Source organism: Gadus chalcogrammus, chromosome 21 (assembly GCF_026213295.1).
Source record: "Gadus chalcogrammus isolate NIFS_2021 chromosome 21, NIFS_Gcha_1.0, whole genome shotgun sequence".
Classification (NCBI taxonomy): Eukaryota; Metazoa; Chordata; class Actinopteri; order Gadiformes; family Gadidae; genus Gadus; species Gadus chalcogrammus.
In genome coordinates this window covers 7629902-7650748 of record NC_079432.1, presented here as the reverse complement: position 1 = coordinate 7650748, position 20847 = coordinate 7629902, and the positions used below count along the sequence as shown (strand labels likewise).

Here is a 20847-nt window from a genome sequence, read left to right as displayed (position 1 = left end):
GTTGTCCCAAGGTCTACAAAACAAATTTGTAGACATTTGGCATTTGAGTTTATTCCTCTCTTGATGATGATGATGATGATGATGATGATCTTTAAGGGGTTGGATAATTATATTTACAAATTGTTAATAATGATGGTCCATGATGATGATGACGATAACGCATATTACGATGACGCTTACGATGTCCCACGAGGAGAAGATTTATTTATTTGCTTTGAGTCATTTAGCCTTCACCCTCTCCCCCTGTACTGTCGCCACAGAAACATTCTGAAATGCTTAGCAACCAACATGTGGGTTCAGGGACCTTGGAAACGGAACCGAATCCCAGCAGTCTCATCAGGGAAGGAGGACTGCTGACCTTCTGAAGGGCAGAACTTTCCGAGAGAAGAGGGTTGATTCATGTCATCGAGTCATTTCAAACCAGAATACTCTTTCATTGGGTTGAAAAGGCCTGTTTTGTTTTTTTCTTTCAGCTAACCAGATGTGTCCACGTAAACACTCTGTTTGAACGATCTTGTGATTTGACCTTCACTTTGCTTAGAAACATCAACAGAGGACGCCTAGGAGGAGGAGGATGCAGCATCTCCAGCAGCGTCATCATGTCGTTAATCATAGCTCCACAGATGAGGCAGCCCGGGTGAACAGGGCATTTGTTCTTCTTCACGTCGTATTTGTTTCGACCAAAGAACTTGTTGGAGGCGGGGATCTGTAATCCATGATTGGTTGTCGAGACAACCGCCCAAACAAAGTCGGCCAGCAGTATCAAACTGCAAAAAAAGTGTCTGCAAAGTTTCAAATGAACACCATGTACACCGGCCACTGTAGAAATCCCTTTATTAAATCGATTTTAATAAGTGGATGTTAATAAAATACCATTCTGAAATCCTCCTCTACCTGCAAATCCGCTTTTCTTCAATGGAATATCTCCGTCTCGAATCGGGAGACGAGGAGCAGTTCTGCCCCTTGCAGTTTGTTTGTTCTCCGGGCTCTGTTCCATCCTCACCGAGGAGCTCTGCTGTAACGTAGTGGGACTTATGTGGCCTGGTCGGAACGATAATATTGACATGACAAGAAAACAATGAATCACGGGGGAGTGGAGCACGTTGTGTCCCCCCGCCCCCCCCCCCCCGGTTCCTCCCGGACAGTGAGCAGAACCATCCGTCTGCCGCTAAAAACCCGCGTTCCTTCCTGCGGTGTCACTTCACACCCTGGGTGTCTGCGTGTTTCCTGTACATGTATGGCTGCAAGCTTCCATGTGGAAGCAGTCTTAAGAGCCTATGCTTTATGTTCGGGTGTTTGTGTGTGTGTGTGTGTGTGTGTGTGCTGTGCTTGCATTAGTGTTTGTGTTCACGTACAGGCGTGCATGTGTGTGTGTGTGTCTCTACGTGCATGTGAGTATGTGTACTTTTAGTGCATGTTTATACTTGTGTGCGTGCGTGTGTGTGTGTGTGTGTGTGTGTGTGCAGTACCCTGGTGGATGACTCATCCCAACCTCTGCTTATTATCTCATACAGGGGAGCGCGACATGCAGAGATAAAAAGCCGCCTGCCTGAGACGGAGGAGGAGGCAGCGGTAGAACTAATCAGGAAGGAATAACTTAGAGCCGGCGAGCTCAAGAGTACACACTGCTAGCGGTTAAAGTTGCGGTTCATTCCGTAGTACGACCAAACCTTCAAGCTTAAACGTTAAGACTAGACGGGTGGGCGGTTATTGACTCCCAGTAGGAGGGTTCTGGGGTCAAACCCTCACGGCAACAGACCACCTGAAGGCCTCCTTGTTACCTGCTCATGAATGAAACACTATCTGTAGTCACTGGAGGTCACTTTGGCTAAGAGTCTCTTCTGAACAGGGAATAATAGTGATTGATTCAGCGGACAGCTGTAATCTTCTTCCATATATACCTGTATATCCCTCTGGACCTTTAAATAGACCCGTTTCCCAGAGACTTCATGGTCCAGAGGAGATGCACAGGTGTTGCACTCATCAGCCTAATTATGGCTCTGCTCTTTGTATGCGCCAGGGCACGGCTAGCAGACCACAAGATGAGTGTTCATTAGTCCTCATTACAGCGACATCTGTGTTTGTCCTGCGATGACGCCGCTGTTGGTCGGTCGGAGTTAAGGTTGAGTTTAATGGGATTGGAGGGATGCTGAAGACCAGAGTGTCACTATGAGTTAACGAGAGCTTTCAGTGATGTCACTTCCCCTTTGGAGCAAAAAAGAACGAGGGAAAGTGTGTGTGTGTGTGTGTGTGTGTGTGTGTGTGTGTGTGTGTGTGTGTGTGTGTGTGTGTGTGTGTGTGTGTGTGTGTGTGTGTGTGTGTGTGTGTGTGTGTGTGTGTGTGTGTGTGTGTGTGTGTGTACTACCATTAATTTAAAAGTATTTGACAGTGACAGTAGAAAAATGTATAAAGTATGTATTCATGCGAGTATGGTTTGTCTTTGTTTTAGAGATTGTGGATCCATTTGTTCACCACAACACATACAACATCATACATTATACATATTTTTGCAAAAGATTAAACAAGAACATTTTGTGTGAAAATTATTCCATTTATTCTAAGGGAGGAGGAGATGTTGACATTTGTTGACTGACTCAGACATATAAATAGCTCATCTCTTTATGAAACAAAGAATGAAGCTCTACAGAACATCACGTCAAAATGTCAGATTGAACGCCTCTGAAGCATCATTCTGAACATAATACAGATTGTGCTACTTTTTAAAACAAAGTAAGTGCTGCTCTGGACATAACATATCTCTCGAGAAATCGTTTAAAGATGTACAGTTGTACAGATGTGTTTTCAACAGAGGTCCCCGGTAACAATAGTGTTCGTCTACCTGCTGGGTAGACCTACTAATAAACTGTTTGATGGCTTCGAATAAAGGTAATCTAAATTACACACTTAATTTGATGTCGATATAAAAACTTCTAATTAGTTGAGTTGTCAGTTAATGTTGCCAAACCGACAATATGTATTTTTGAGGGATTGCAACATTTCTTTCATAACACAGACCATAACTTACACATTTTCTGTTGGCTCCCATTTATTTTCACATGGGCTATACGGTTAACCAATAACAATTAGTCTTTTTCATAAAGCCTACCAGTTTAAAATGCTTACCGACCGAGTATATATAGGGTATTTTTCGTTCATCGCCTGTACAAGGCAGATCGTCTGTCACTGGGAATTAACCATCAATTTTTTAGAACTGTGTGCCATTGAGCGACTGTTCCTCCATTTTGTTTCTGCTGTGTTATAATGTACAGCACTAGAATGACTCATCAACTCAGTTTACAGTTCCAAATATCACCCCACAATGTACATCAAATGAAGGAGAGCTAATGCTGGCTAGCACTACTCTGCTACAACCCCCTAAGCGGCCCTAGAGACCAGCTTGAACTGGTTCAACCGACTGGAAGGTGTGATGTTTTTCTGTTTTAATAAATCAATACCTTTTTCACTGCCTTTCGTCACATGCTGTTTAACTTGTTTTCCAAACTGCTTTCTATGATGAAAGACAGTTCTGGCAGGGATACAATATTTATACTCCAGGAAAATGTTGAATTTTTTACAACATCGCAAATTGACTGTAAAATCTGGCAAAGGAGTTCACACTCCAAGAGGGGAAATAAATGTGGGTCCTTATTTAGTGAAACTACAAAATGCCATTGTACATCAAAGCTCTCACTCACTCTTTCAGCTATCTATTTCAAATTAAAATATAAAACATGAAAACACAAATCTTCAACACCATGGCATCATAGTCAGTCTGTTGAGAGACCATGCTCTCTTCAGCATCGAGCCACAAACAGCATTACGTCCAATGTCTTGGATGTGGAGAGGCGAAACAGCAGCTAGGATTCTTGTTGTAATTATTTGCGAAGATCAACTTCAAAATACCTTATTGGGAACATCTATCTGTAGTAACAAAATAACCCCATCGTATTCTATCATTGGTACCTTCTTCCTACACGAGTGGTACATTCAGGAAAAGCTTAACACTGACTGATACCCGCATTGCATTGCTTGCTCGCTTTGATACTTGGATGTAGCCTGGCCTTGTAGCATCCTGTGCACGCACAGAGAGTCAACGTCCTTCCAATGGACACGTATAGTAAAAGCAGGAGGAATTGATGCCAATGTCCCTAAACAGCGAACTCTCTCCACTTGCTGCCTGTTGCCTCCAACTGAACAACATGTCCTCAGAGCGCTTCGCCTTAACAAACTATAACGCTGCTCATTCTTCTCTCAGCTTAGCCTATCGATACCGTTAACATATCCACGGCCATGAGGCGCAGACCAACAAAACCTGAAATCCGTATTAGTTTGGTCTCTCAGAAGCGGGTCTCCGAGCTCCCACGCTTCAGCGCGCTGCTGTTAGCGTCGTCGCGCTCGAAGCTCAGATTGTTGTGCGATCGGGAAATCATGAGCAGCTTCTCGCGCTTGCTGTAGTCCCGCCTGGCGGCGGCGGCGGCGTTGGCGTTGGCGTCGGCGTCCAGCAGCCGGTCCGAACCGGTCGGCTCCTCGCGGTCCTCCAGCCGCGCGTAGCCCTTGGTGCTGCCGCTGCGGCTAACGCTAGCGCCGGCGCCGGCGCCGCGGCCGCTGTTGCTACGGTCCAGGCGGGGCCAGCTGGGGTGCTTCCGCTGCTCGGGACGCACGCTGAGCATGCTCTGCCCACGCTCCAGGTCCAGGGACTTGGAGTGGCTGCTGAGCATGTGCAGAGAGTTGTTGGAGCCGAAGTCGCTCCGGGCCGCGCCGGGGGAGAGCCAGCAGCCCGAGGTCGACGAGGGCGCCGGGGAGAGCGAGGAGGACGAGGAGAAGGAGCCCTGGGAGGTCATGGACGCCGAGTTGCTACGGTGGAGCCCCGGCAGCTTGGAGGCCTTGGCCAGCGTCGCCTCGGGAACCACCAGGGATTCCATGGAGGCCAGGGGTCGCAGGCACTCGCTCTGCTTCTCTCCCCCCGCTCCCCCCAGCTCCCCCCGCTCCCCCCGCTCCTCGCTCCTCCTCCGTGATGGCCTCCATGTCCGGCTGGTCGATGACGCAGTTGTTGAGCTTGATGACGGGCAGCGTGAAGGCGGAGAGCGAGGAGGAGACGATGGAGCGCGCGCGGTGCCCCCCCCCGCCCTCCGCCGCCTCCCGGTCCACCGACCACTGCCGGCGGGACGGGTCGGCGCGGCCCGCGGGGCCGGTCCTTGTAGAACGGCGCCAGGAGCCCGCCGAGCCCAAAGTCCACCCTGGCGTGCTCCTCCCCTCCGCCCAGCAGCACCTCCTCTTCCTCCGCGGACCCCGCTCCTCCTCCTCCTCCTCCCCCCACCCCTCCCAGGGAGCCCATGCCGGCGCGGGAGGAGAAGGCCAGCAGGGCGTGGCTGGCCAGGCGGGCGGCCCCCGAGGCGTCGGGCCCCTGTCCGCGGAGCTCGGGGCCCCCGTGCTCCGCGGAGAAGGAGCCGTTGTGGCGCTGGTGCTTGATCTCGCGCTGCCGGAGCCGGTGGATGTCGATGACGGTGGAGTACATGTCCCTCATGTGGATCACCTGGAGCAGAGTGGGGGGGGGGGGGGGGGGGAGGGGGAGGTACGTGTGGTTGGTGACTCAAGCGATAAAGCCACGAGACGCCGTGGTTTGCACGCACTTTAGAGCCAGCTAAGGTTTTAGGTGCGTATAAAACATTTACTAAAACGGCTACTATAGAGACTGACCCAGGGTTAGGAAGATTTCACTTATAAACACGCAAACAACTTAAATGCAATACATTATTTAAAACAAATCATCCTCCTTCAGCCAAGCAATATAGTTCCTTAAGACTGCAATATGGTTGCCAAGCAACGTCGGCTAGTATACTTTGAGATTAGCTTTGCATTAATACAGAAATTGACATACATACAGGTGCATTATTATTTTAAAACAGTGACGTGGTGCAGTCTGAAACCGCGTACGGTTGTGGGCACGTTGGGCCTGTCTTGTAAACAGATGAGGAATCTGGATACAGTGACAATGCTAAATCGGTTGTATAATCTGGATCGTTCTCTTGTGTAAACAGGGCCATTGAGGCTGAGCACCTCTTACAGAGAGATTTGATAAGCCGCATCACACACTTTCAACAAGACATAACAGCAGCGCACACTTACAAAGAATACAGACAATACAGGCAAATGACCGGGGGGAAATCTGCATCAAAAGCACAAAAAAACTCAGCCTCAAAATCATTACTGCTGTGACCTTGAATCCCTCAGAGTGGAGGTGGCTTTCATTAATACGGCACATTTTCAACTGAAACAGGGATGTGCCACAGAAACATGTTATGTTGTATGGGTTAAAAAAAGTGACCATCACACACACACAAATACACTGAGTTGTGCACTAGAGGAACATTTGAAACATTGAGATATAATAGATGGATCTTTTTTTGTTGTACTTTTTCGAACAGGTGCATGAAATTAGCTTACAAGGTGAGTACATTTTCATTTCATGGGGCCTCATAATATCACTTATACGCTTTGTGTGCCACAGTTGGAATAATTCCTTCCTAGGAACCATTTTAGTTCATTAAGGTGTGTTAAATTCTAATGTGGATGTGTGCAAAGGCATAAGAATCCAAAATAAATCCACACTCACACTTTGTTTTTGCTGCCTTGAGCTGTGTGTGTGTGTGTGGTTGTGTTTGCGTGTATGTGTGCCTGCTCTTGCGTGCGTGCGTGTGCATGTAGGCATGAATACATGCATGCAACATCTACAATGGCAGCTTTGAAAGCATTTTTCATGATTATAACGCTGTTGAGATAAGAGAGACAGGGGGGCCGATGACAGGGTGTGGGGGGAGGGAGGGAGGGAGGGAGAGGGGGGAGGGAGGGAGGGAGAGGGGGGAGGGAGGAGGGACGATGAAAAAGATCATGGGGGACAGGAGTGTTTATGTATATCTAGCACGGTAGATTAGATACCCTTCAAATTGATTACGGCATGGAGAAGATAACAGAACTCGGACGAATATAGAGGGTGAGCAAGACGGACAGAGGCTCAGAGGGAGAGAGAGAGAAAAGAAAAGGCGAAGAAAGAGAGAGAGACAGAGAGGGAGAGAGATGAGAAAAGAGAGAGCGGGAGGTAGATGGAGACAGAGATAGAGGGAGACAGAGCAAGAGCCGTGGGCGACATGAGAAGGGGGGAAGATAGAGGGTGAGATAGAGAGGATTGAGAGAAGGAGAGAGACGGAGAGAGGAACACAGAAAGAGATGTATAGAGAGAGGGAGTGATGAGAAGAGGAAGGAGTTGACATTAATGGGGGCTGAGCGTTCCCTTGCGCTTTTCTACCCAAAATAATTAGCATGAATAAGGGAATATATGCAAATCTTTTGAAACTGAGTGAAACCTGAATAAAGGAGGCGTCTCCTTGCAAGTAGATGAATATGCTTTTCAGTTTTCTTTCTGGTGAGTCACCTTCAATGTCTCCCAACGCACCAAAAAAGAGCGTTAGGTAACAGCAGAAAGCGGTTTGGAGGCCTGTGAAGAACATTTTAAATGGGATTCCTCTTTTTATCCGTAACTTATTCAGTTTCTCTTTCAAACTCGGAGGAAACTCGGAAGAAACTCGGAAGAAACTCGGAAGAACAAAATCAACGTTGCATGTTGCTCTAATCATGCGCCACCTTCCAGTAACTCAACTCGCATCAAAGCATCCAGAAAATGGGCAGAAAGACGCATTTCCACCTGGGTGTCATGTTCCCATCAGTGCAGAGCTGGAGCCGATAAAGACCTGTGTCTACAGCAGAGTAATTTGCCGTGGGAGTGAATGCCAATTGTAACCTTTACCACTAAAGACAAAAGCCAGATGTGAGCGGGTGTTAGTTGTTTTTTTTTGTCCAGTGGGAAAGGGGCTTTGGATATCCGATTAATCGTCTAGTTACCAGATGTCCTTCAGACAGGACTATGTGTGACCTTTTCATTCTAGGCTCTCTGCTTAGGCACGTGTTCATGCCTGTGTGTGTGTGTGTGTGTGTGTGTGTGTGTGTGTGCTTAAGCATGCATGCGTGTGTGAGTGTTTGACTAAGCGAGTGTGTGCTTAAGCGTGCATGTGTGTGTGTGTGTGTTCATGTGTTTGGTTGCTTGTTTGTGCTAAAGCGTGCATGTGTGTGTCCGTCTGCGTGTGTGTTAGTGTATGTGTTTGATCAAGCAAGTGTGCGCTTAATGCTGCATGTGCACGTGTATGTGTGTGTACGTGCTCAAGCATGCACGCACATGCACGGCGGTGCGCGTGTCCCTTACTTTGGTCTCCCGGTCCCGGTTCTCGTGCAGGATGGCGTTGGCGCAGATGAAGATGAAGATGCCGATCCCCATGGTGAAGGGCCCGAACATCTTCATCCTCTCCGAGTGGCGGTGCTGGTCCAGGAAGCGCGTCAGGAGCCCCCCTGCCGGCCCGGACGTCTGACCTACAGGGAGGAGCACAGTGGGGGGGTCAACCGTCAGCCTCGGTCTCACTCAGGGAGGGGGCCCCTCAAGCTTCCCCTCGCTGTCTCGGGGTCAATAAGTCGTCTGTGGCGCATCCACGTCGCCATGGTGACGACAGGCGGACCGGTCATGGGGCACGGCGGAGAGAAAGACAATCGGGTTGTTGTGGTTCTATCGGACACCGATAGTGTGATATCGGGTTTGAAGACGTCGAAAATAAGCATCTCATCCCATGGAGCTGTATTTATATGCTGTATTTTTATCCAAACGCTGTTGGAGGTGAGGTCTATAATAGCTTTTGATTATTGTGATCAGCCAAGAGTTTTCATATTGCTATAATAAGGTGAGGATTTAAAGTTTTGCCCACATAAAAACACCAGTAGGTCTTTTTGACGGACTCATCATTATATTTTAAGTGTCCCATCTATTTGTAAGTACAATAGAAGGACATCGTGCCTCGACACCCCCTCTTGGCTTGAATCAGCTTCAATCAGCAGCTGGTCTTCCATCCCCTTGGGCTCCACTGTTAGTCTTATCTCCCTACTCACCGTCTAACACCACCGCCATCTTGCCCCCGCTCACTGCTCCCGCGGCGGCCATCTTGTCTCCTGCCTCTCTTTGTTGTTGGTCTCCAGGCGACGATTTGCTAGTCCCACCCCCGGCCTCGGCTGGCTTGCTTTTGAACGCCTGCGTGTTAGCGCCGTGCGGCCAGTAGCCCAGCGTCGCCATGCCGATGCCCATGGCCAGGATGACCAATCCCAGTAGCAGAAAGAACCCAGAGGCGGAGTAAAGGCGGAGCCTCCCACGCACGACCACAATGTCCGACCGCCGCTTCCTCTTCCTGAGAGTCAGCAAAAAGTGAAACAGTGAACAATCAATGCCTTGCTAGTTTTCACTCACCGCTCATTTTAAGGCTGACATATTATACCACCTGGTGTGAGTGAGATTAGCCGTGACAAGCCGTTTTGAAAATCTGGTGGTATAATATGTTACCTTTAAGCACACATGTATAGCTGCTTCATCTGTGCCAGTGTAACACCAAGCTTTTGGTTGTATCACGATGTAAATGCTAAAGGTGTTTACTTTTACAGAAAATAGTGAAAAAAAGTTATGTTGTCATTTTGGCAAAGGCTTTCAATGCTGTTACATAGTAATACAGTAGTAATCTGTATAGTTAGTATGGAAATAGCATCACATCGTAGTGAGGAGTGTACCTGGGGGCCGGTTCTGGCGTGGGGTTTCCTGGGCAAGAGTTCAGGGCCTGTAGGGAGCGGTGCTGAGATCGGCTGGAGTCTTGGCGTTTTAGCTTAGCCAAGCCTGTTAGCACTCCTGCTGCTGCAGTCATACTGGACCTGCTGGAGTCACACACACACACACACACACACACACACACACACACACACACACACACACACACACATACACACACACATACACACACACACACACACACACACACACACACACACACACACACACACACACACACACACACACACACACACACACACACACACACACACACACACACACAAACCCTTAGCGACTGTAGCTGCTAACCGCTGTTTACCACCTGTGAACCTGGAAAGCGTGAGCCCACTTGAGTCAACGTAACTGAAGCACAATTTGTTTGGGCTCCGCCGTCATGACGATGAATGGTGCCCAGGCAGGCTACAGGGACGGCACGGAGCCGCTCTGCCACTCAGCCTGTTTAGCAGTGACAGCTGAGCACCAGGATTACCAGGCTCTCTGCATGTCACTCATTCTGCAGACACATTGTGCGCACATTTTGCGACGGCATGTCGCTGATGAACAATGCATGCGGGTCACTGCATGAGATTTGCATAAGGTATGCGCCCACGTGTACTTATTTGCCCACACAGTCACATACACACACACACACACACACACACACACACACACACACACACACACACACACACACACACACACACACACACACACACACATACACACACAAACACACATCGTGGACTGTATCAAATGTGTCTGTAGCATAGTGTCATTGGTTGATGCAAGGCTGTTATGAGGGTGTAATTCTTGCGCATACGGAAGTGTCACCATTTTTGGAAACAGCAAAAACAATCCATATGTGGCATATTGAGGGCAGGAATTTGACAGCCGCTTTACACTGGATTATGGCCAAACATCATGAACATGCACTCCTTAATAACAGTTGGAGGAAATATAATTGTCAACCAGGATCCGCACAAAATACATAATATGAAGATGACCTAACCACTGAGATCGTACCCAAAGCCGAAGAATGCATAAGGCTCGTACATCCCAATGCATCATGAGATTCTTTGTTGGCGATACCCTGCCATTTTGAGAGGGGTCAAAACCTCAATCAAAACCAAGGCTACGGTAAACGTTTTGTCGCCACGACTATCATGAGGAACGCTGTGGCAGTTCTGCCTCCGCTTTATAACAAATACCTTACAACCAACACAATAAATAACATTCCAAGGCTGCTATGCGAAGTCTGATAGTGGCTTTGTAATACGACAATGAAATGTCTCCCTGTTAATCTACAACAGGTCATTCTGCCTCCACCAATCTCAAATCACCTGCCCTATATTTTCTACGGGAGACTCACAAACAAATGGCCGTGGTTGCTAACACACACACACACACACACACACACACACACACACACACACACACACACACACACACACACACACACACATACACACACATGCACTACCCACGTCGACACACACACACACACACAAACAACACGCACACACATGGACTGAAATACATCATTGGCAACCATCCCCATAGAAATGGTGAACAGACTGCGTATCTATAGTGCTTGTCTGGGCACGGTCGGTAGTCAAAGAGCTTTCAGCGAATGTCTCGCATTAACCCACCCACTCACCCACACACACGCACCCACGCACTGTGAGTTTGAACACCAGCTCGCCTGGCGCAGTGATACCTAGCCTCTGTGATTGGCTGAACCTCCATGGGGGATATTGAAACCCCTGGCCAATCCCTCCAGGGATTCACTCCTCCGAATGTTTCATTTAAAAGGAGTGACATGTCTCAGACAGCCGTGAGTCCTGAAGACCCACAGGCATCATGTCCCAGCATCTTCCACCAAAGTAACTCTCAGTATTCGGTGTAGGTGCCTGTGTGTATGCGTGTGTGTGTGCGTGTGCGTGTGTGTGTGTGTGCGTGTGTGTGTGTGTGTGTGTGTGTGTGTGTGTGTGTGTGTGTGTGTGTGTGTGTGTGTGTCTTTGTGTTTGCATCTGTGAGTGTGTGACATAAAAGGTGACTCGGCAAAAAAGAAAATGACAGGACAAAAAGGTCTGATTCGTGTCACACAGAATGCAGTTAGATGTATCTGTAAATGCACTTATTTTAGTTGTTGTCCATAGTCCACAGCGAGATCAGAATTGTGTTTATGATTCATCTTTCCCTTCCGGCTATTATTGAGAACGTTGAGCAGAGTTGTACACAGATGATGGTGTCTTCCGTCTTGCCAACTGTTCTGCTACCTATTAATAGAGATGTTATTTCACTAATGAGAACACACTCCTGTTTCTCAAAACCTTCTTTTGGTTTATATGGGCGATAATCTGGGGTTTGGATGACATTAGTGTTAGGGGATTTAGCAGGGATCTCTTCAATATTTGCTAATTTAGCCTCAGCGTTTGTTAAGGGGGGACAGATGTCTTGAATAATGGAAAAATCTGATGGAGGATTTGGACTGTCACGGTGCAGGTGGATCTTTGCCAATGTATCCAGCTCTGGAATGATCGAGCTGGCTGGGCTCTGCAGCGGCATTAAGTATGGAGCAATGCAACCTAGAAAATGAATGTGCTGAGATTCTGGCATTTCAGAAGTTAACTGCTGCGGGATCACCAGGGCTTGGCGAGGGAAATGGGGCTATTATCATTATCGGCCATGGGGAAATTGTTTATGTTTTTTGGCCCGATCAAAGGATAAGTGGTGGTTGGAACCGTGCCTATTATGGGCTGGATTTATGAGAGAGGGATTACAATCGTTAACATTTCAATAGATATTAGCACTAATTGTAGTTTGTAATTGTTGTTTGTGGAGGTGTTTTTATGCTTGTTACAAAAGTAGATGAATTTCAACCAAATAATTATAATGTGTGTGCTGACACACACACACACACACACACACACACACACACACACACACACACACACACACACACACACACACACACACACACACACACACACACACACACACACACACACACACACACACACACACACACACACACAGAGTTTATATTATTACCAGCTGTCTTCTGTAAGAATGCTATTGTGCGGCAACATTTCCTGACACTGTTATTGTGTGGGGATTTAGTTTTCAGTTGTATTGTTACTGCAGTGTTTCCTTCTAGAAATGCAGGAAATATATTTTCTTTCTCAGAACTAAATTGTTTCGTCATGTCTATTGAGTCGATGTGGGGTAGTGGGGTTTTGTTTCCTTTCAAAGTGTTGTTGTTGACGGAGGTACTTCATTTTTTATGAAGTCATGGAAACGATATAACGATCTACGATACAATATAAACCTCATCTCTATACACTCTCATTTGGCTCCAAGAATTTCTCAAGGTTTCTTCCTAGATAATCAAGGCTTTTTCTTTCTATTTTTGCTGACGTTAGAGAGTTATAACATAATTATATGACCTGTAAAGCTCTGTGAGACTCTAACTGTGATTGAAAGATAAAAATAAAAATAACTTGACATGACTTACTGTTAGATCCCAAATCCATTGTTATGCGAGCGTCTGTTCTGAATTAAAATGGCATAATGGAGGTATTGTTTGTTGTTATGTTTTTTTCCTGGATTTGAATGTGTGATGTGAGGTGTGTGTGCGTGTGTGTGCGTGTGTGTGTGTGTTAATGCTAGTGTTGATCCATGCATTTTATTGCAAGCATTAATCCGTTTATGTGTGCGTTTCTTTGTTGGATGCAAAGAAGGTATGGTTTGTGTTCTCTCTCTCTCTCTCTCTCTCGCTCTCTCTCTCTCTCTCTCTCTCTCTCTCTCTCTCTCTCTCTCTCTCTCTCCCTCACTCTCTCTCTCTCTCTCTCTCTCTCTCTCTCTCTCTCTCTCTCTCTCTCTCTCTTTCTCTCTCGCTCCCATTGTCCCCTTTGTGTACTCTGTTTGGTTGAATTGTTAAAGCTGTGTTGAAGCACCACTTTGCCGCTGTGTGTAAAAACCTTCCCTAAACAAACCCTCTCATCATTTGGTTGCCTTTAATTTAAGGCAACATTGCTCCTGTTTTAATATTACATAAAATATTTATTTACTCATAACAGGTCGACTAGAGGTCAATGGGCTTCTTCGCAGGTTCACTGAAATACAATTTTCAACACTATTAATTGATTGATGATTGATGCATATGAGTAGCAATTTGTAGTTATATTTAACCAGCATTTCTCCCCCATACTCTAACAGGCCCAGTGGGAAACACATAACCAAACAATTCAACACAGCTTGTATAATTGTAACCAATAATTGGCTGGTATAATAAAGAAATAAAGCTAGACAGACACAAGGCAGAGAGAAAAAAAGATGGATAGAGAGATAGATATGGAGACAGGAAGAGAGAGGGAGAGCGAGAGAGAAAGAGAGAGAGCGAGAGAGAGAGAGAGAGAGAGAGAGAGAGAGAGAGAGAGAGAGAGAGAGAGAGAGAGAGAGAGAGAGAGAGAGAGAGAGAGAGAGAGAGAGAGAGAGTGAGGGATAAAGTATGTAGGCAGAGTTTGATAGAGGGAACAATAGTATACATATGCACGTATATATATATAAGCCATCCCTATATATATACTGTATATATATATATACATATATATATATATATATATATAGAGAGAGAGAGAGAGAGAGAGAGAGGTGAATCCCAACCAACATGTGTCCCTTCATTAGGCGGCGGCCAGCCCAAGGTGTGTTGCTCTGTGGTTGGGTCCTCCTGAAGAAGCACTGGCTGCTCCTCTACTCTTACTCATTGTCAGCATGCGAGTTCACCAGGAAATCTATCAAAATCATACAGCACCAACCCAGTCGCACACAGTAAAACACATAGCATGCACACACAAACACAAACAATAAACACAAATTCATGCACACAAATATGCACACACGCATGCTCGCATGCACACACATACCTCACACACACACAAACACACACACAAACACACACAGACTCAAGATAGAAGATTGAATATAAGAAATGCCAATATGCTATGTCAAAGGATGCTCTTAAAACGTAAAGTATTCAGTCTGAACATCTCTCATGCGCTCGTTTATGCACTCTCCTTGAAATTGTGCGCTCAAAGAATATAACATGACCCTCCAGAGAGCAACACACGTCACCAGGGCTGGCTTTTACTGCCAAGATGATTATGTTAATGACACGGAACCAAGATACATATGGGTCACATGATGTGTGATACATGGTCCCTATAACAACCCTAAGGAAACCTGTCACAGCGCTCCCACTTGGTGACAGGTTTCCGTGGCAACCAACTGATGTAATCACCATGAGGAAATGCAGACAAATTTGCACAGTGGATCTGGATAGTTGTGTTACTTCCACGTGTGTCGCTGGTGGAGGACTCTTGTGATGATTGGAAAGCGTTCTGTGACTGAAGGAAATATCAGACAAATTAGTAGGATGGTATTGCTCACATGGATGAGGGAGGGAGGGGGGGGGAGGGAGGGAGGGAGGGAGGGAGGGAGGGAGGGAGGGAGGGGGCCGTTTCTAATGGTATATGTGATTATGATCATCAGAATGAATCACTGAAGTGGAGTGGGAGAGAGAGAGAGAGAGAGAGAGAGAGAGAGAGAGAGAGAGAGAGAGAGAGAGAGAGAGAGAGAGAGAGAGAGAGAGAGGAGTGTGCAATCAAGTGAGTGAGTGAGGAGGAGGGGTGGAGTTGAAGGAGGGAAGAGGAAGGTAACGACAGAGGAGGAAGGTGTGGAGATAAGGAATGAGAAATAAGAAAGTTGATGACAAAAGCAAACAGCCATTCTGTCAGGTTTGCTCTTTCTGTGTGCTTGCTTGTGGATACAGCGAGGACGCCAGCACACAACAAACAGTACCAGCACCCAACACACACGTCTCTGTACATTTGTTTTGACTTAAACTTGAGAGGTTCAATATTTTACATTATGACACAGGAACAGTGTCAGGAATGATGTCTTAATGTATAGAAATTGTCATGTATATTCAATTTAATACAATGTGTAAACCTGCAAACCACTGATATAAAGAGTGCGGGGAGAGCGAGAAAGAGAGAAAGAGAGAGAGAGAGAGAGAGAGAGAGAGAGGGAGAATGAGACTGAGACTGAGACTGAGACAGAGAGACAGACTGAAGGATTATTCTCATATGACGGCTGGGTGTCATCAGAGTGTGGAAGACCCCAGGACGCTGGTTTAAAGGTCATGTGATCAGCCATCACACTGCTGGGAGGTTAACACAGAGGTCGGTCATGTCCACGCCAGTCAGACGTAAACACACCGTTTTTATTCCCCCTGTTGCTATAATTTATCCTCTTTGTTGCTGCCGTGCTGAAATACGATTGATTTTTTTTGCAGCTTTTGAAACACATCTGTTTTCTGTTGTTTTGTTTGCCTCCATTAAAGTGCAAATTGAAATTCTGGGCGGCGAGGAATGTCAGAATGTCAGCGATAACAGTGTTTGTTTCCGATCGTAATATGAGAGTGATTAGCATAAAATGTTATTGTTTTACAGTCTATGGGGAGTGGAATACAGTGGAAATTAGTAGGCTACCACATCAGGACAACATTTTGTATATAGTGTACAATATACAGTTTACAATGTATATTATTGTTTTGTATAGCATAGTATCGAATCGTATAGTGCATACAGTATAGTATAGTATGTTTGGGATCGTTTCGTATATCGTATATTACAGTAGGCCTAGTGTAGAATAGTATAGTATCATTTTGTATATAGAATAGCATAGTATAGTATAGTATAGTATGTATAGTAATCTATAGTTTTTTATATAGTATAGTATAGCACGGTATGAGAGTTATATCTGGGAAGGGAACTTGTAAAAAGCCAGTAGGCTGATAGTACCGGTGCTTTGTTGTAGGCGTAAGACATCAGCACGCTGCACCAGCAGTGTGTTGCTCAGTGGGAGCATAATGGTGAGTTATGTGCGATGAATATCTCCACCATAGGAGAGATACACCAGGGAGCTACTAGGGAGGGAAGCGTGCTCACGGGACAGCAGATTGTGGTGCTTGATGTGTTTCTGCTCCGTGCCATCGAGGGATTGCAAATGAGGGCTGGTGAGGATGTTTGTACAGTAGTATGTCTCTTCTGGTCCCAGAGCCAAGGGTGTGTCATCCATCTCAAGTGTGTGTGTGCGTGTGTGTGTGTGTGTGTGTGTGTGTGTGTGTGTGTGTGTGTGTGTGTGTGTGTGTGTGTGTGTGTGCGTGTGCGTGTGTGTGCATGACGTTTCCTCATTTGACTTAATTGGTTGGAAATTGTCTCATCCAATGACTGACAGCATGCGGAATCCCAAATGACTTGACATTCAGTAGGCCTACTAGGCGTCAGTCTATCAGTCACTGTGCTGTCGAGCCACCAGCTGTCCCGGTTTGCCCTTCCGCCTGGAGACCACGGGGGCAAGATCTGTGACGTAAATAGTTTGATGTCATAGTCTAGGGGTCCTCTGGGGTCGCTCGATGTAACAAAGTAACAAAACTGGAGTCTGATGAATTAGTTGCAATTCAACATCACATATCGATCCAATTTGGCCTACAATTTGCAACGAGATGCACAATGATGATCGCATCTTATTTGGCAGCTGTACTCTGTAGATGCGAATACGTTTTAGGGTTGAAATCGATTGGGGGAAAAGCATTTCATCAGATTCTGAATACCTTTGGGGGAGAGTTGGCATGTATATTTTCTCTTATAGATCTCAAAGAAACGAGTTACTCTCATATGGTAGAATAAATAACTATGCATTGATACCTAGGCTACTTGTATTCACTACACTTCATAATTTCAAAGAGAGAGAGAGGGGGGGGGGGGGGGGGATATAAGGTCTCAATATATTCTCAAGAAATTCATCAATCTCAATGTGAGGGAGCAGAGAGTTGTTCCTCCATGGTTTCAACAGGACTGACTACAGAATACGGACGCTTAGGCTACTCACCGTTGAAAAAAAGTGTCTAGAGTCAGTGTCAGTATTCCATTAATGTCCTATCCCGGATGTCTCTTCATTTGGGAGAGCGCTCTTCAGTGGTGTGGCCTCATCATGTTGACGGCTGCTCCTATCAGGGAATCCCCGAGTTGCTGAACATGAGACGTAGTCCACCCACTTTGAGTGCCGATGGGCTACAGTGCCAGCCTTTTGACATAGCCTACTCAATGAATAACCTCGACTTGAAAGCCTTTGTCATTTCCACTCCAAACTTGAAAGCACTATGTACGCGGGAGGCGTCGGCGCTACGCCATTTGGGAAAAGCGTAAAAACCGCCAAATCCTCTGTTGCGGGAGAAGTTGAAGCCAGGTTGGGAGTTGGTCGCCAACGAGAGCCAAATAATTGAGAAATCTAAATTCCAGCCGTGGATGTCAGATCCAACATCGCCCATGAAGAGTATCAGTGCCTTTTTTTTTGTTCTGTAACAGAGAGAATCCTGTAGTCTTATCCTTACAAATAAACAGCTGTCTTTCCAAACGCTGTTCGCTCCATCTAGGGCCACGCAGACCGCGGGGTGGTGGTGAGGCGCTGAAGGCAGTCCGTTCAGTATCCCGTGGATATAGATCAGGGTAAACTTTTAATATCGGTTTGCATGTGTCGAAATCACTCGAAAGGCTATGAGGGACTTCCTCCGGCGGATTTATGTTGCAGGATTCACGATTCCGTTGAAAATGTTCTCGCCGCTGTTTTTAAAACGTTCAGAAATGCTTGTAAAAACTATAGAAAATCCCGATTTTGCATGTTGGGCTATTGTAAAAGAAGTGCTGGTTGTATTGCTGCGGAAGGTGTCCTTTTCGTGTAGCTCCAAATCTGCGTTTTATCCATCCTTGAACGAGCGTTGGCAGACTGTGTGGAAGCGAGGCTCTCTCAGAGCTGCTGGGGTGGGGGTCGCAGAACGTGCGTGTGTAAAAACAGCAAACAAGAGAGGAGGGGAGAGAGGGAGAGAGAGCGGCGCGAGAGTGGGAGGAAGGGACTTTTGCATGTGTTTTGAATAATATTCGCCTCTATACATGAGCTTACAGTACAGGCCTGTACTGTAAAGGCGTATTGAAAATGAAATGCGTTTTCTCTCTCTCTCTCTCTCTCTCTCTCTCTCTCTCTCTCTCTCTCTCTCTCTCTCTCTCTCTCTCTCTCTCTCTCTCTCTCTCTCTCTCTCTCCCCCAATGTTTTATTCTTGGTTGAATTGAATACCAACAACGAGCGGTCAAGACATTTGGTATTTGAGAAGCAAGCCCAGTGGCCGCATGTCATTTCCTGTGTTTACAATCCCAAAGAGATTCAATACAAAATATGAAGATGATTTGTGGGTGGAGAAAGAGGCACAGAGAAAAATATTGTGGGAGGATAAAAGGAAAACGTTTAGAACCATTATTTTTTATTACAATATAGAGTTATTATTTACTATAAGCGTTGGAAGTGGAGTCCGTTTTACCGTGCCGTCGTGGTTATAGATGCTAAGGCCATCAGAGAGTAGACTAAATCACATTGAATTTGACCTCCACATAAAAATGTTCTGCTTCTTGTATTGAGGGAGTATTTCAGCGGGAACACGTGTAGGAGTGTAATGTAACCCGAGATTGGGGGAGCTTTTTACTCAGTGGAATTGTTTTCTGAAAATGTGAACGGATGGCTGCCAAATCATTGTATAAACAATTTGTCACGAACCAACAGCAATCATGCACTTACACAATCACATAGACCACCATTTGCACACACACACACACACACACACACACACACACACACACACACACACACACACACACACACACACACACACACACACACACACACACACACACACACACACACACACACACACACACACACACACACACACACACACACACACAATTATTCACACAATGAGAATACTCTGTAATTAAGATATTACAGTTGTTGATATGCAGTTATAAGTTGTCAAATATACAGATCAAACAGATTTGACAAATATAATTATACTTGGAAAGGGAAGAAAGGAAGGACCTCTTGTTGTTTGAAAGATACAATGAGTTAGCGGCTAGTGGATATGAATTACAATACATCTGTAAAAAGTGAATAACAGATGTACACAATAGAAGAGGCAGAAGTGAAGACAGAAGAAAAACAAATGGAGAAAGACCAGAAAAATAGGGAGGGACTAAGTATATGAGGAGCTCAAGGTATGATTGACAGGAAAGGGATAATCTTACAACCAATGAAATGTGTTGAGCACGCTCTGACTTATGGGTCCCAGATGGTAGCAGTAGGAATGAGTTACTGCCAACAGTGAGAGATAAAGAGAAAGATCTCTACACCTTCTGCTTTCGTTTTTCTTGTGCCCCTTTTCTCTCATAGTTTTCCTACACCTGTACACTGTGTCTGGAAGAACAAAACCTTTCCCTTTTGTGGCTACTTTTCTTGTCAACGCATTCCTTCCTCATTCCCTCCCTGCTTTCAGTCCTGTCTTCGCTTGTGTTTTCTCTTGCTGTTTGCCTTGTTTCCACGTCTGTTCATCTGCAGTTCATTCTGTAGGCCTGCTCCTGGAATGCCTTACGACAGACTAACCATCATCTTGTCTCTGCTACAAAACGCATGTTGCATTGATTTGAACTGTAAATCAGAGCTGGACTGAGGAAATATTGCTCCATCTTGTGCTCCCTCAATTCAATTCAATTAAATTCATTTCAATTCCAAAAAGCTTTATTGGCATGGGAAACAAACAGGTACATTGCCAAAGCAGGTGAAAGATGAGACCAAAAGAGAATGTCTTTCTCTCGCGCTGAGGGTGTCTTTCTCTCTGCCTCTCTGTCTCGATCCGTCTCTCTCTGTCAATCCAATTCAAAATATTGGCATGGGAAACAAACATGTGCATTGCCAAGCAGTTTTAACAAATGAAAAATAAAAAATACCACACAAAGGTATAAAATGAAATGAAATATGGATTCACAGTACGATAAAGAACCTGAGGTAATTGCGAGGCAGGGAATCAAACATTTCAAATAACAACTTTTCATTTTACTTTTGGGCTGTAAATCAGTCCATCCTGGGCCTAAAACCAGAGTGGTGCTTGGTTCAGAAATAGCTTGTTTCAGTGTTTTGTAGCCCTAATGCTCCCTGACATCCTGACCTTGCCACTCAGGTGGCAACCCTTTCATCTGGGAGCGAAAACCAAG

The 20847-nt window shown here is 45.8% G+C and overlaps 1 protein-coding gene across 1 annotated transcript; it reads right to left on the bottom strand.

Moving 5' to 3' along the window:
- Positions 1 to 2542: 2542 nt before the first annotated feature.
- Positions 2543 to 18553, bottom strand: tmem200a (transmembrane protein 200A). The gene is given in 8 exon segments (XM_056581745.1): positions 2543 to 4952; positions 4987 to 5185; positions 5187 to 5304; positions 5338 to 5533; positions 8255 to 8418; positions 8986 to 9278; positions 9652 to 9792; positions 17645 to 18553. Coding segments are annotated over 7 exon segments (1716 nt in total). The 5' UTR covers positions 9783 to 9792; positions 17645 to 18553; the 3' UTR covers positions 2543 to 4337.
- Between the last annotated feature and the right edge of the window lie 2294 nt (positions 18554 to 20847).